Raw genomic sequence first — 13,000 nt, 5'->3', positions numbered from 1 at the left:
GAATTAATTATTTTGTATCCTATGTGCATCAGTGAAGATGAGTTGTGTTACCGGTTTATATTTCATAACTTGTCTCTGTCTTTGAAGAATGAAGTGAACGCCATCAAGTGGGATCCCACTGGCAGCCTGCTGGCCTCCTGCTCAGATGACATGACACTGAAGGTCAGTCCTGCTCATAACAGAAAAGGTTTACCTGGCTTAAAAAGGCATCAGGAAGTGTCTAGATTAGAGCTGTGCAATAGCCCCAGTTTTTTTGTTGTAGCGCTATGAGTTTATATAACAAAGATACCATAAAAGGCTGATTGTATTGCAATAAACTGAAGTAAACAGGTTAAATATTTAAGTAAATTAACATGAAGCTACACTAAAGGATGACTTCTTTATTTCTGGTATAGATCTGGAGTATGAAGCAGGACTCGTGTGTCCATGACCTCCAGGCTCACAGTAAAGAAATCTACACCATCAAGTGGAGCCCAACAGGCCCCGGGACCAACAACCCCAGCGCTAACCTCATGCTAGCCAGGTGAGATCATAGGTTGAGATCACCCACAATATATTGTACTGCCATTGAGTGGTAAATAAGACTGGGTTCAAACCAATCATATGGCTGACCCCAACTATCTGGGATGCCTATTGTAATGCCGGACAGGGGAGAGGAGTAGCTCCACCTACTCTCCTGTAAAAAAGTATCTACAGCGCTATAGACATAGCATGAACTGGACAGGCCAGATAGACTGTTTCATTTCATGGATATATTTCTCTCTGCATGTCCCAAACGCTCTCCATAGAAAGGGTTTGGGACATGCAGAACCTTTTAAAAAATTCTGGAAAGGTGATTATAGAAACAGTCTGTCTGTCATATTCATGACAGGCCAATCAAAGCAACAAGACAAAATAAGATAAGAGGTAAGATAAGATATTCCTTTATTAGTCCCACAAGGGGAAATTCCAATTTACAGCAGCAAAAAGTAGTTTAGACAAAGCAGGCAATTGGTGAAAATAGCACAATAAATAGAGGACAAATTAAAGTAGTGCACTCAAGAGCATTAGTAAATACAGTATAAAATATAAAACGTCAACTTACAAATTATAAGTAGTATTTAAAAATTGTTATGTACAGGTTGGATATGTTACAGATTGGGTGTGGTGGAGATATTTATAAAAATGATGTTCTGCACTACTCTTGGGCTGACAGGCTACATGCCTTAGATTGTTTATAGCGGAGCTTCTTGGTTGGGGTGGGCGATATGGGAAAAAAATCATATCACTATTTATATGGCCAGATGACAATCTCGATTTTATTGCGATTTTTTTCATTAAATTTTTAAGACAAATTTGCATGTTAGTGACCAGAAAAAACGACCTTTTCTCAGATTTTTCTCTATTTCTTCTACACCATTCTGTTGGCCAATGCGTTATATGTATGTATGTTTGTGTGTGTGTGTGTGTGTGTGTGTGTGTGTATAGAAATATATATATATATATATATATATATATATATATATATATATATATATATATATATATATATATATATATATATATATTGAGGTCTTATCCCACAATATATTAAAGTTACAAATATTTATTTTCCTGCATTCTGATCTATTCTGTCTTCTAAATTTTCTGCACCACTTTAGAATTATAATGTGTCTTTGTCTGTGTTTTCAAATCTACTTTACTGTTTACTGAGCACATTTTGAAACTTTGATTTGCATTTTAAAGTATATAGTCTTTAAAAAGAATTCCTGCAGCTGAAGCTTTAAACAAGTAGCCTGTTCATACAGTATGCAGTTTAACATCACTTTTACTTCAGCTTTGATTACAGACTGCCAAATAGAGAAAATATAAGTATGACACAAATCTGATGAATTCTTGAGACATGTGGTTATGCAGTTAAGTAGTGACTGTATGTTATTTTAACGCAATTTTGATTTTTGTTTAAAAAAGGTCATGTATACGTTGATTTACTGCTCTGAATAAGGCTGTGATGAGCAGTGACTTAAACGTGTCACACTGGCACCTGTCTGCTGCTTACAATGAAGGAGAGAAGAGGAGGAAAGGCAGGATTACGTGCTGCAGCAGTATGAATGTAGGCCACAGAAATGCATGTAAATCAATGATTTTACTGTTTAAAACATTTTCTAATAATGATCCATGTCTGGACCTCGCAGACATCACCGCCTCCCTCCGTAAAAAGATGCTGATGTTATAATGTTTCACCCGTGACTGCGTTATCCTGACGTTTACTTGCCAGGTGGAAAGGCTTGTAAATAGAGTTAGAGTTAGAAATCATCATGAGAACTAAATCTTAAGTTTGACTTTCACTTTTAGTGTGTGGCTCTGCTGCATCATGGAGCAGAAGGGGAGGGAGGGGGAGCACAGAGCGAGAAGTAGTAGAGCCTATCCTACGATAAAACAGATTAATCAGATCACCAATACATTATATTTCTTCACAATCTGAGATCATCTTATCGTGCACCCCTACTTTTCAGTGAATAAAACTGATGACAATGAACGCCGGGAGATGTTCATAAACATCTTCTCTGCCAAGACAATCTTTTGGTGTAGCTCTATGCTCATTTTAAAAAAGAAATGTGGTCCAGTTCCAATTAAACTGCCTTTTTGCTACAGCTACATCTGATCTAACAGCTACTGTGGCAGCAGCCATGGGATACACCAACAAACCCTACCCATAACGATCACAAACCGTGCTGAAACAGACCAGGAGAAGAGGGAAAACATCTTTTCTGTTATGAAAAGCTTTCAGTGTTGCTGTCTCATACTGCTTTAATAAAGGCATGGTATCCAGTTTTGACGAAGCTGCTGCCGTGAAAAAAGTCTGAGCTAATCACTTTTAACCACTCACAGTTCAATGAACCCCTCATCCCCATAACTCTCACTAACTCATGCTGAAGCAGGAGGTAGAACAGCATAAAAAAACCTTTAATATCATTAAAACTTTTTTAGTGTTGTTTTTATTTATGTCATACAGAAATGTGGTCCTGTTCTACTAAAACTAACGCTATTCTAAAGTTACGTCCAAGGTAATCCCCATTGAAGGCAGCCATTTCAAATGGCTTTGAGTACAACTAAACCCGACTCTGTATGGTACGACTCTGAAAATATAGTTTAGACCTATGTGTAGGGCTGACCCTGGTGGTCAGCCAAAAAACAGAAGCATAAAAGAGTGATTAGTGACAGGCACAAGCTCAAACCTAGACCCAATCTTCAGCTAGTGTTTCTCTGACACTTAAAGGTCAGAGCCGGGAAGCCCTTCACACTCACTGACCGACCAGCCTCACCTCCTCCTCCTCCTGTCTGAGTCAGTGTCAGTGTTTACAACTAGCATGAGTTGCAGCACAGCAACCGGGCTGCGCTGTAAAAGATGTCACAGTGGCTTAAACAGCCCAGAGGAAATTTTACAAATCAACTTCAACTTTATTGTCCCCTAAGGGAAATTTTCTTTGCAGCCAAGCAAAAAGCATGAAACTTGAGAAACACAAGACAAATTCAGAGAATCACTGAAATGCATGAATACAAAAAAAAACATTAAAAGGCAATTGAAACATCTACAGACATCTGTAGTTAAGATAAAGTGCATCATATTTTTTTATTTTTAAAATTTAGCTGTGTAATGGCTTGAGTGATTGAGTAGTTTTTCATCCTGTTGGACTTGACCTTTGGAAATCTGAATCTCCTGCCAGAGGGTAGGAGCTCAAAATCATCAAGAAGAGAATGATCAGGACACTGGATGATGTCCTGAGCCTAAGATAATACACTCTTGTAAAAAGTACAAGAAAGATCAGGTAATTTAATACCAATAACTTTCCTTAACCTTAACAACGTGTTCTAACCTCTTTTTATCGCCTAATGAGAGGCTACCAAACCAGGAGATAATGGCAAAGGTTAGGGCAGATTCAGCCATGGAGTGATCAAATATTGACATTAGCTTGCCGCACAAACCAAACCAGTTGAGCTTCTGAAGGAAGAGCAGCTGCTGCTGTGACTTTTGGAAATTACATCAATCATAATTGATGCCGGCCAAACAAAACAGAGTGGGTTAGGGTTTGTAGTGCCACATTATGTAATAACGCCGCATTTGGAAGCCACTAAGTGGTTAGGGTTAGGGCAAGGTAGTAGAGTAGGGTATACCCTGGAGTCCACCTTAAGTCCTAAGGTTAAGACTAGGTGTTTAGTCTAGAGCCCTGAAGGGGGGTTAGGTTTAAGCATAAGTCACTAAGCGGATAGAGTTAGGGCAAGGTAGTTGGGTAGGGCATACCTTGGAGCCCACACTAAGTCCTATGGTTAGGGTTATTACATAATGCAGCGTTATTACATAAGGTGGCGCTACAGGGTTACACCCATGCAGCCCCTATAACTTGAGGAGCCTGAGCAGAAAGAACATTGACATTGTTATCCACTAGATTTTTCCATAAGGTCATCTTCCCCCTCAGCATTGAATGATTATAAAACTGAAAAACTTTTGTTTTAGACATCTAAGATAATGTCTGAGATGAAGATACAGTTAATACATAAGGGAAGAAATAGTTTTTCCTTTTAGATGAACCCAGTCTTTTTCCACAGGCACAATCAATTAATCACAGCTGCCAGTCATTATAGTGTACATCCCTATTTCAATACGTGTTGGCGAATTTTATTGCAACTTGGACGCATTTTCACTCGTCCTCTTCTCTGCAGTGCATCATTTGACTCAACGGTGCGTCTGTGGGATGTGGAGCGCGGGGTGTGTATCCACACACTGACTCGCCATCAGGAGCCTGTCTACAGTGTGGCCTTCAGCCCTGATGGCCGGCACCTCGCCAGCGGCTCCTTTGACAAGTGTGTCCACATCTGGAACACTCAGGTATGTGGTGCTTCTTTCCAACTACAACTACATGAACACTGATGAACATTGCAGCAATCTGATGACAGCAAGTCTGTGCACAGATTCCATACCATCGTGATTTGTCGCCCACATTGTCTGATATTTCTTGTTTGTGTTTCTTCAGACGGGTGCTTTAGTTCACAGCTACCGGGGGACAGGAGGGATCTTCGAGGTATGCTGGAACGCCACAGGGGACAAAGTAGGAGCCAGCGCGTCAGATGGATCGGTGAGTTGTGTTGCCTGAATGCTCCGTCACACACATCATTATCACTGCTGAATGTAGCACCTCCTCTGTAGCACACTGCTGACCCAGGAAAAGTGTGAGTCAGCGTTATGTACTAGAGGTCTAAGCCATAAAACCATTCTGGTCAGGATCGGGGTTCTGCTGCAGTTAAGTGCTTGACTTAATGCTTGAGGTTTTCTTGTTTCCCCACAGTCACAAGAGAGGTTGGCTGATGTGGGCTGTTGTGTGTTAAGCAAGTGTTCAAGAGACTGACTGAGTAGCATTTAAACTCAGCAGTTTTACGACACGCATCAAAAAGTCAAATGAAGATTGATAGCTGATGTTCCAGGTCTTGTTTTGAACACTAGATGGCGCCATTAGTGTCAGAAATGTAAGTCTCCAACACTGAACCACCCACAAGCTGTGATATCTGACAGCAGTAACAGCTGCTCTTTAAAATAGTCATGACATTTCCTTATTACAGTCATTCTCTACAAATCATGAAATCATCCTATTAGATATTTATGTCAGTAATAAGAGATACTTTTTCTCTCGGCGGGCTTATTTTGTGAATGCTTATTCTCAATGATAACTCTACAAAGCAGGTTTTTCAACCTAGTGCAGGCTAAATCCCCTGGATACTCTGTAAAACTTTGAGAAGGAACAGCTTTAAGCACCAACCTGAAGACAGTGAGAACAAAGAGTGATGACGATAGGAGACTGGCTGCAGAACCCCATCGCTCATATGTTTATGGTCCTCCAGCTCAACAGAGTTAAAGGGATATAGCAGCTATCAGGCTGCTGTCTAACAAAAGGGCAACATAAGTTGCTGTCAATGCTTATTGACTGTCAGGATGATCTACAGAGACTCTTAAATCAAACCTGCAGGGTTTGAAGACAGTGGAGGGAAGTCACATTGTTTTTAGGACCAGTATCAAAATCTCTAGGGATTTTGGATTTTTTGGGAATATGCTGGTATCTCCAAACTTTAAGCCAATACTGATACTGATGAAAGCACATCTTTTTTACTGTAAAGACCACTATGTGTCTCCTGTGCAAAGAGAGGCTGAGTGAACTGGAGCTAAGAGAAGAGCAGGAAAGTAGACAGTCTGGTAGGAGTGTAATGGTACAGAAAAAATTGGGTTTGGTCCACACCTCGGTTTTGAAGTCACACTTCAGTATGCTTTCAGTACAGTAATTGAAGCAAACAAAACACAATTTCTTTTTCTTCATTTGGAACTTGGAAATTTTCATTGTACACATTCTCTAAATTGCAGCATCAATAGTTCAGGCTCTCAGGCCTACTTAGCTTTTTACATTTAAATAACATATATTAAAATGAATAGGTAAAATGTGTTAAATTCAGATCAGGAATAATGCTGCAATATATAATCCGAAGTTTGAGCTGTTAAACTAAAAGAATAAGTCAGGTTTGCCTACTCATGTAGCTTTGCTGCCTTTGAACAGTAAACACGAACGAGAGACCAGAGAAGCAGGTTCATCCGGTGACATTTAGTTCACCTGTATGTGAGCACCACAGATGTCAGCCAAAAGGAAGAGCAGTGTATGTGCCAGAATTGTTCAGCTCAAGTTGTGTCCTTCTGTGTAAACACTTAAAGATGTTAATTGAAACAGCACCACACTGAGGAGTGCACAGAGGCAGAACAAGACAGGAAGGTAGTCCTCATCATTGTTTATCCTGATGATGATGATATCAGACAAAAATCTTACACATGATTTAAAAATGTCAGAAGGGTAACAGAATTCTCAAAACTTTGATGCTATTCAGTTTTGTGTTTTAAAACAAAACCACCCTGAAAAGTACTGCTAAGTGCACATTTTTGTTTGGAGACATTGTGCAATATGTGTGAACTGTGTCATTTGTTTGCTTTTTATGGTAATTCTAAAGAGAGCTGCCCAGTATTGGGTATTTCAGTTGTAGTAGCATCAAATCATATATTGGTTTGATTTGATTTTTACTAGAATAGTATCAAAGTTTAAAAATCTGGTATTGTGGTAACCCTTGAACATAGTTTAAACGGTGAAGAAGTGCAACATTGTGTTTGCACATTGTGTTTCTTCTTTATATTTCCTCTTTGAATGTCTATTTTCACAGAGAGCGATGGGACATACACCACTATTAAATGATTTATTGTTCTTCAAATAACAGTAGTGTAATTTCATAACAATTGTCTCCTTTAGTAACAAAAATAAACTACATTCTTATCCTGAGCCGACATGCATGCTAAATTTTGTATTCAGTGGCATCATCAGCATATTAAGCTAACAGTGCTATAAAACAGAAAATGCTAAATCTCAGCAGAAGAGCTGAGCAGTAAAAACCTTAAAGTTCTGTTTTTACTGAAGAGAACAATCAGAGTTTGTTCAAGCTCCTCTCAAATATTAAAAACAAAGAATGATTTTGAATGTTCAAGGCTTGTTTCACAAAATAGTGTCCCCTTAACAAGTCATGGGATTGATTATGATCCTCACATCTGCTACAAAAAAAAGAAGCCTTTCCCGGTGTCTGACTCCTTCCTATTTTTCCAGGTTTGTGTATTAGACCTGAGGAAATGACACTCGACTGGGGGAGCCATGGACCGACTACGAATGTGTACATAGCCAAAATGACTGACTGTCCCTGCCTGTCCGCCACACTGCTGTAGTCCCATCAGAGGCCATGGCCCACCGTCAGAGCCAAACGGAGCCCCCCCCCCCAATCGTGATTACACAAGGACCACACCTTCACCACACACTGTTTCAATGCACGTGTCAGACATGCAACAGGTACGTTTGGACATGTGTCTCGCTCTCACAGACCTGCAGGGAAAACACATCTCTGTTGTCCCATTTTACAAACTTAACGGTCCCATCACACACAAACCAAAACACCAGGATCCATCCTGCTTCCCTCTTTTTATCCTTTGTACCTTAATTTACACATTTGTGTGTCTGTTGGTGTGTGCATATTGCATATGTCAGCATCTGGTGTCCTGTGGACATTTTTGTTTTGAATTTGGATTTTACTGATCTCTGTGGGTTTTATATTTCATGTTGGGTGGGAGAGAAGGGGGGGGTGTCTTTTAGGATGGGTGTTCAAAGCTGTTCATTGGGAGATCCATTAATTCACTTTGTGGCACTTGTTAGGGTTCAGAAAATGCAGGTGTACAGCTCAGAAGCTGAAATGGAATTACAGCAGCTCTTTTTTAACAGAGATTTGCTCCATTCTTGCTGTTTTTAACAAAGTCTAAAGCAGTTAATCAAAGGAAAACTGTCCTTTGTTTTTGCAACTTTTATCCTCAGAAATGTTTTTTTCAGGTGTTCACAATTCATCAGGTTAATATATACATAGAGCTCTACAGAATTTAAAACCTCCGAGCTGAAAGATAATCTATATTGGTGTTAAATACTGTGTGGATCTCATGTTCGTACGTGTGCTGACCAGAAAGATTTCCAACGCTTCAGGTTTCTGTCACTGAGCTCGTCCCGAGTCTGCATCTCAGGCTCGCCAACAGATAGCTGCACATCGGTGTCAGCAGTGAGGTAACATAGCACAGGAAGAGTCTGACTTCTGTCGCCAGTCACAGCTCCTTGGACCTGAAGGGAAAGAGAGATAAAGCTACAGGAAATCAGGCCTGTGACTGCTCATATCCATCTATGTAAACATTTAATACTTTAAATTTTACTCATTTCCTCAATTGATGACTTGTTGCCATCCACTGCTGAACGATAATCAAACTAAGCCTTTGTAATTGTGTCCGGTTTACCCTCGAGGACATCATCAGGAGGATCACATCCTCAGCAGGACACAGGCTCCATTATGGAGCCTTTTAAAACACAGCTCACTTCTCAACCTAATGGAAACACTGGAGGTCATATCACAGTCTTGAACTATGAGCAGTTATTTACAGTTGGCTTATAAACATCCTGAATAATGCTGTAACACAACTTTCATGTCTAATACAGGACTCAGTAACGCACTACAGCACCTGCCAGAGTTTACTGTCAGGCAGCTTCTGTCCAGCATCACTGACTATATATGAAGATGGACAATGTTTCTACCTCCTTCTGTTGTACAAAAATGAAGCCAAAATACCCCTCATAAAGGGGGCTCTGAAATCAAGAAAAGTGCGTTAAGAATTGGCTGGGGACACAACAATATTAACATCCTGCTCCTACTGCTAACCAAAACATGCATTCAACCTTCTGATAACAGTCCAGTCCACAGCAGGACAGACTTTCGTGTAGCGCTAAAGCAGACATAGCATACACAAACCTACAGTAAAGTCTGGAATTGAAGTTGCCCCACTTTATAAGCAGAAGTCTGTTTTTTAGAATCTCCCAAAGGGGGCAAAGGTTTAAACTGTCATCCTGTGTGACAATTTTAATTTCATTTGAGAGGGGTCCTGCAGCTGCAGACAGTGCATCTCTGACAGCCCTTCTCACAGGCCGTTCATCTTAGACACCAAATAACTTGAAAGTGCTGGGCCAGTACAACAAATTTCTAGTCTTTGCTTTTTTTTTTTTTTTTTTTTAAATTCAAATTTATTCAAGTCTGGCCATTACATTCTTGAACAAAAACAATATTGCAAACATTACAGACTAAGCAACATTTCATAAATAAACAGAAAAAAGTTCAGCAGTCTAAACCAATAATAAATCATGTATAGAAATGTTTTAGAAGTAGCTACACGAATAGTTGCTCGCTTTAGCTTTGTCAACTTTGGCTATGCTAGCTATGTAATCTAGGTTACTGCATAAGCCAGTATAGCTAAGTTAGCTTTGGCAAACGTTGCTAAATCTAGCATAGCTACATAGACAATGTACCTATGTAGTTTACATAGCTACTTTGTGAGCTAAGCTTTAGCTATGTTTGCTACATAGCTATGTTAGCTGTGTAAGTACTTCAGCTATGTTAGCTAGGTAGCTCTTGTTTATGGCAAAGTTAGCTTAAGCAGCGTGAGCTTTAGCAAACGTAGCTTAAACTAACTCAGCTACATAGATAACATGGATGTATAGCTGCTTTGTGAGCTTAGGTCCAGCTGCATTACCTATGTAGTTCCGTTATCAAAGTAGCTTACACAGCTAACAGCGCTACGTAAATTACAATGGCTGCATTAGAGTGTTTTTGTGGAGGACAAGCTTTTTTTCCTGTAAGCAAACTGTTAACTTGGCTTTACTAAACATATTGTAATCAGATTTTGAATTTTACCATCTGTTTTCGTAGTATGGGGATTGCACATCTACTAGGTACAGTCCAGTAGTTGAGCTCTCAGCCTCCGATGATTTTTGTGGGATGAACTCACCCTGTCCTCATGCCCCTGTAACATGCCAATATTGAGTAGTGTTTCCAGTCAAACCAGCACTCAATGGTAACAGTAACACTGCAGTATACTTCCTATTTTCTTTAAATGCAGGATTATGACCAACCAAGGAAGAAAAGCTGTTAAAAAGTGGCACTAACCACCTAACCAAATTGTGTAAGGTCTTGTTCAGAATGTCATGGGGCAGCTGCATGCAATTGCAGTAAAGTCTCAACACTTCATGTCAGCCTGGTCTATAAGCCACAGCCAACTTTAGAAAGGAAAAATGTGTATCAAAAGAGCAGTTTCTGCATTGGATTTTATAGTAAAACACTCCTTTATTAGTGTTTTTAACATTTTCCCTGGGCATTCCTCCTGTATTCTTATATTCCAGAAATCTGCTGGAGCCAACATAGCTATTAATCATTGAGCTGTCCATTTCAGAAGAAACAAAACAGAGCGTAGCTTCTTTGAAAGCTGTATCTTTGGATATAAATCAAGACAAGAAGAAGTTTGAAGACAGAAACTGTGATTTCAGAATTAATAATTTGATGCACATTTTCTTTATTGTTTTTTTTTTTTTTTTTACCCATCTGAAGGAGGAGTGATGGAAATGCAGCCAGTAGCTAACGAGGTGAAATGTTTTGGCTTCACTTTTGCGGGATCTGAGACATTGTCCATCTTTATATAGGGTCATGTCCAGCATTAACACAAACTTATTCTTTGGAGACAGGCTACATTCAGGCCTATGCACCGATAGATGGCGCTTGTGTTCGTAGTGTTCAGAGTTGGCATTTTGAAACAAGACTGCTTTTAAGTTCAAGCAGATTTGCAGCAAATGCATTGATGTAACCTGCATATAACATATATATATAAAATATATATCTGTGCTATCACAGGGGATTCTTTTTAATGCCACTCATACGCTAAGAGTGGGTTTTAAAGTTACTTTTTGAAATCAGTTTGTGGTGTTTTTGTGCATCACCTTGAGGTGTGGCCAAGAGGAATGGTTTTTATAAAATACCATTAAACAGTCATAGAAAAATGTAAAAAAAAACAAAAAAAACAAAAAAACAAGTAGCCCTTCAGAGGGTTTTTTTCCTGCACTTTAGATGAAAATGGAGAAACAGGGAGGTGTGTTTATTCAAGTCATTAAAAACACATCCAGTAACACATCCAGTGTTCAAAATGCTCTTAAAGATGAATCTGAACTAATGCAGAAAGTGTGCAGTGTCTGATGGGTAACAAGGGTCTTCTTGAGGTTACGTCGAATCAAAACCAGGCCACCTTCATGGCATTCCAGGTCCTGTCCTGCTAAAGGCTTAACTCACGCACATACACACACAAGTCGCCGCACGTCTCGAAAGTCTTGTTCAGAATGTTTTTCAAAAATTTTGTACTGAAGCTAAAGACTATTTTGAAGTTTGCTTTAATACAGTCAGCAGTGATTGGACTGTACCACAAAGACACTATTTCAATGATGTCTATGACAGTGGAATGGTATTTTATAATGTTTTGTTTTTAGATGAGAAGCTTTTTACACTGCATTCAAGTGTGTTTGCTATTTTTTGTTCCTACAAAAGTACTAACGTTAATTCTATCTTTGCTATGTTGGAGAGTCCTTGAAGGTTTTGTACTTCTCAAAACTTTTGTAATCTTGATTTATTTGTAGCTACATACACCAATTGAACAAAATATATATATATAAATACATATAAAATTGATTGGATTTCATTATTGATGTATTATAACACAGAACATGTAAATATCAATTTGCAGATTTTTTTTTTGTTGTGTTGTCTTTGCCCTCACCTTTGTCTCTTTCTCTCTCACTCACGTGGTTGCGACCTGCAGCCTCCTGATCTGACTGTTGTTATATCACTCAGATTTCAAGGTCTAGAATAAAATATATTTTGATAATATTAATGTGTATGTGTCTTTGCTTTTTAATTTCCACTCTGCTGCACAGACAACACTTTTTTTGTGGGCAGCAGATTTGCATAGATGTGCTTGTGCAGGAAGTATGCTACGGTAAGCAGAACCACTGCCTTGTTATATGCCTTTTTCTGGAAATCAAAGTGATCTTGAGATATTACTTTGCAGCATGAGGCCCAGTGGCTTTGACCTTTGACTTACAAATTTAAGAGTTGGTGTTTGTGCTAAGTGTTAAGATCGATGAAGCGTTTTTGAGATGTGCAGCCTGACAACCTTGGCCTCTGACCTCCAAAATCTAATCAGTACATATTTCAGTCAGAGGATCCTTCAGGGAGTTTTTTTTTTTTTTAGATAATAGGAGGCACAAAACCAGTGTCACATGTCACACAAACACAATAAGACAAACTGAGTTGATTTATCACAGTTGTGACATCAGACTGTTCATGACTTCAGTCTGAGTAACCTTCACTACATCTGCTGTCATGTAGTTTTCAGATTCTTTTGTAAATATGGACTAGATTACATCAACATTTGGTAATAAAACTGAATAAATTATCCCTAAGGATGAACAAAATTAAACCAGTGCCCCCTAAACTTTCCCCTGAAACAGCATTAGCTACATTAATGTACTTGGCCTATACTTTGGCAAAA

At 39.1% G+C, this 13,000-nt stretch overlaps 1 protein-coding gene across 6 annotated transcripts in view; it reads left to right on the top strand.

Moving 5' to 3' along the window:
* The window catches only part of LOC121520047 (F-box-like/WD repeat-containing protein TBL1XR1), a 33,202-nt gene extending 20,892 nt beyond the window's left edge, over positions 1 to 12,310 (top strand). For 5 of the 6 annotated variants that reach the window (XM_041803276.1, XM_041803274.1, XM_041803275.1 and 2 more), the window contains 5 exons: positions 88 to 162; positions 396 to 523; positions 4,702 to 4,867; positions 5,013 to 5,114; positions 7,662 to 12,310. In XM_041803276.1, coding sequence (XP_041659210.1) covers positions 88 to 162; positions 396 to 523; positions 4,702 to 4,867; positions 5,013 to 5,114; positions 7,662 to 7,688 — 498 coding nt within the window. In that variant the 3' untranslated portion in view covers positions 7,689 to 12,310. Of the gene's footprint in view, positions 1 to 87; positions 163 to 395; positions 528 to 4,701; positions 4,868 to 5,012; positions 5,115 to 7,661 lie in introns of those variants that run through there. The other variant, XM_041803277.1, reaches the window with a different exon arrangement.
* Positions 12,311 to 13,000: the final 690 nt, after the last annotated feature.

Source organism: Cheilinus undulatus, linkage group 13 (genome assembly GCF_018320785.1).
Source record: "Cheilinus undulatus linkage group 13, ASM1832078v1, whole genome shotgun sequence".
NCBI lineage: Eukaryota > Metazoa > Chordata > Actinopteri > Labriformes > Labridae > Cheilinus > Cheilinus undulatus.
Note: the sequence above shows the minus strand (reverse complement) of the source record. Positions and strands in the feature narration are given on the sequence as shown.